The sequence below is a fragment of the Mobula birostris genome, chromosome 6 (genome assembly GCF_030028105.1).
Source record: "Mobula birostris isolate sMobBir1 chromosome 6, sMobBir1.hap1, whole genome shotgun sequence".
NCBI classification, from domain to species: domain Eukaryota; kingdom Metazoa; phylum Chordata; class Chondrichthyes; order Myliobatiformes; family Myliobatidae; genus Mobula; species Mobula birostris.
In genome coordinates this window covers 45,952,237-45,955,458 of record NC_092375.1, presented here as the reverse complement: position 1 = coordinate 45,955,458, position 3,222 = coordinate 45,952,237, and the positions used below count along the sequence as shown (strand labels likewise).

Genomic DNA, 3,222 nt, shown 5'->3' with positions numbered 1-3,222 from the left:
AAAACCTGACACACATTTTATTCACAATATCCCCTCAGACACGGGGATTTATATTAAAAAAAGAAGTTTCGAATGTTGTATGTTTGGATGAGCGTTTGTTAAACTACTTTGAACACTTCCTCGCAATATGTCACTTTGTGATTGTTTCTGTCGATTGTATCACAGTCATATTGGTGGATTTTACATTCTTGGAAGAGGCAGGATGAATGTTCCAGAGATTTGATAATAAAAAGACAAAATGCAGTTTTATTTTTTTTATTGCCAAATGGCACCATTCAGGAATAGATATGAAAACTACCTTATAGAAACCAGCTCGTTATTTCAACCACAAAATATTCTGAACTAGGCAAAAAACACATTTAGAAACCCTGAAAAGACGAGAATCTTTGGATGTCAGTTTGATATGTCCTTTTTTTGTTTGTTTTTTGTTTTTTACAAAATCCGCGCACTTCAGGGGTGCTAACCAGAGATCGGGCAGTCATTAGAAATTCAGTTTTTGGTTCAATTCACTAGGAGAAGATGGGCCCAGATTATTTTATAAACGTTTTAAGGGGTATACTAATCCGGGGAATAAATAGCTGGGAGTTGCTGCACAATCTGGGATTCTCCTCCTTTGTTTACCGTGTTCCAAACTGCGACACATTCTACCAAGAAAAATAAACATTTTATACAACAGCAACTGCCACGTACCTTAAACCATTTAAATTAAAGCATGAAGTGCGAGTGCTCGACTCTCCTAGAAACAGCAACAAACTCATTGCACCAAATATTTAAATACAAGGGAGGGTGGAAATAAGACAAACGTAAAAAGCTCTACCTTTAGAAACAAGTGCGATATGGGGAAGCAAAAAACATCACTGCTTTCAAACAGCAACCAAGCACGGCGAGAAAGAAATAACAGCTTACAGCTCTCCAACAGAAAGTGTAAACACTCGACTGTGAACAGATGGCACAAAAATAACAATTGACACACGTTTATATAAAAATAAATAAAAATAAAATAGAAATATACTAATTATCAATACGCACAATTATAAAAAATAAAATTAAATATAAATATACCGCACCGACTAACACACTTTAAGGTCACAAATAGAGTTTAAAGTTCCATTTGTTTTGGAAACGGTGGCACTTGACAACCTCCTCAAACATTTTTATTTTCAGTTTTAAATCCACAAACTTTACTTTTCTTTTCCGTTCTCCACTGTTTCTCTTTCTCTCTCTCCCTCCTCTCTCGTTGCCTAGACATCCAAGACATGATTTAGGTAAGAAATGTAGCAGATGGCCAGGCGAAGGATTTCGATTTTGGAGAGCTTTTTGTCGGGAGGCAGAGTTGGCAGCAGTTTGCGAAGTTCTGCGAATGCCACGTTGAAGGCCTCTACCCTAATGCGCTCCCGGGTTGCATGGGCCGTGCGGTACTTGGCAGTGGCTCTCCGCCGGCGGCGTTTCTCTTCCCGGCTCAATGTCTGCTGGACCCCTCGCTTGCCTTCGGCATCATCCGGCTTGTCTCGCACACAACCTCCCCGAGCATCCGACAGCACCGACTCACTCTCGGAAGAGCTGGGGTTCAGGTCCAGGTCAGTTTGATCCGAGTTCAACATCCTGAGGAAACACGATCGGAACTGCAATATGAGCACGAAAACCTGAAGATGCAGAGAGGGGGGAAAAGCTTGAGATTCATCACAATAATTATCTCCAAAGAAAGGAAAATAAAAGTCCAACAGTGACAACAACGCAATAAAACTGCAAGGAAATACTGCTCAAAGTGAATCAATCATTTATAGCAATCCAGGAAAGCATTGAATTATAAATCAGACCAGGCCATTTCAGAAAAAAGTTACCCTAATAGTGAGGAACTGGAATGTTCACTTGAAAAAAAAATAAACAAACAAAACAGAAGCATACAATTAAATGTATGAATTCCGAGAAAGAAAATGTAAAATTGAAACGATAAGTTTGTCAAATTAATATCTGAATTTAATTTATCTGCTTCATTCTGTTTATTTGGTGATACGAGATCCTGTTTTATTTTGCTTTTTACCTGCTGATATTATCAATCTGCCTTAGTTTATTCTTGGTATTCACTTGTAATAGCTAACAATCGCCGAATCCAGGTTGTACATCTTCCTTTTTCTTTCTTCCATTCTACCTATGCTCTTTCTTTCTTAGCTCTCTCTCTTTCTGTCTGTCTATGCATCTATCTATCTATCTATCTATCTATCTATCTGATCACTAGCTATATCTGTCTTTCTTTCTCCGGCTAGTTTAATATATGTTTAGCTGTATCAATCTAATCTAAGTTTACAGCTGTTTATATTTCCAGGGCTATTGATTCCTGCCTGTATGGTTATTACTCAAGGCCTGCAGGATGTTGTATTTGTAATGGATATTAAATGAGTTTATTAGAAAACCTTCTAGCAGATTAAGACAAAGGCTTTGTTCGCAGTATTCCTGAGATCTGACCAGCAGTAATCGATGTTTGCCCGTGTAGAATATTAATTTATTATTATTTCATTTGGAACCGAGCCGGGGTGAAAGGAGAGACAGACTCAGGCACCATCTGTCACCCGGAAAAGCAGACTGCAGGGACATCCTCACACCCAGGCACACACACACGCACACATACACACAATGTGCATCAAGACTAAAGTAAACTGGGCCAGAAGGAGAGAAGAAAGGATAATCGACTAAAATATTAACACTGTGAGGCACAGGCAGAACATAAACTGCGCCAGTATTCGATTGTTGTTGGACATGAATTAATACCAGTATATTGTGTATGTATAATGCCAGCAAACAAAATGAATAACGTGAACTAAAATATACGCACCAGCTAGACACAAAAGAGAAGGGGTTCAGTGAACATTTGAAGAGAAACTACAAGCTAAATCTCAAGATGCACTAAAACTAAACCAAGAAGGAGACGTTATTAATATGGGAAATATGCAGATATTATTTGAAATAGAAACAAATTTCTTATACATTTCTGAATGCCTCTGGGATAGAAAGCCAGAACTAAGGCAAAATGATAGGAAAATAACAAAATGAACGAACGGAAATACAGGTTTCCCGTTAGTATGAATAAATACTTACAATTAACACTATCATCTTAACCTCATTACAACAACATTATAGCGGGGAAAGTTAATCAATGTTTTAAGAAGTTTGCGTTTCTATTTTTGCACACGCTATAATTGTTTACTTGATTTTTTTTTCTTGCAA

The 3,222-nt window shown here is 37.7% G+C and overlaps 1 protein-coding gene across 1 annotated transcript; it reads right to left on the bottom strand.

The window, feature by feature from the left end:
* Positions 1-1,241: 1,241 nt before the first annotated feature.
* On the bottom strand, positions 1,242-1,601 carry nhlh2 (nescient helix loop helix 2). Its single transcript, XM_072262262.1, has one exon. The coding sequence runs from the start codon at positions 1,599-1,601 to the stop codon at positions 1,242-1,244; it is 360 nt and encodes a 119-aa protein (XP_072118363.1).
* Between the last annotated feature and the right edge of the window lie 1,621 nt (positions 1,602-3,222).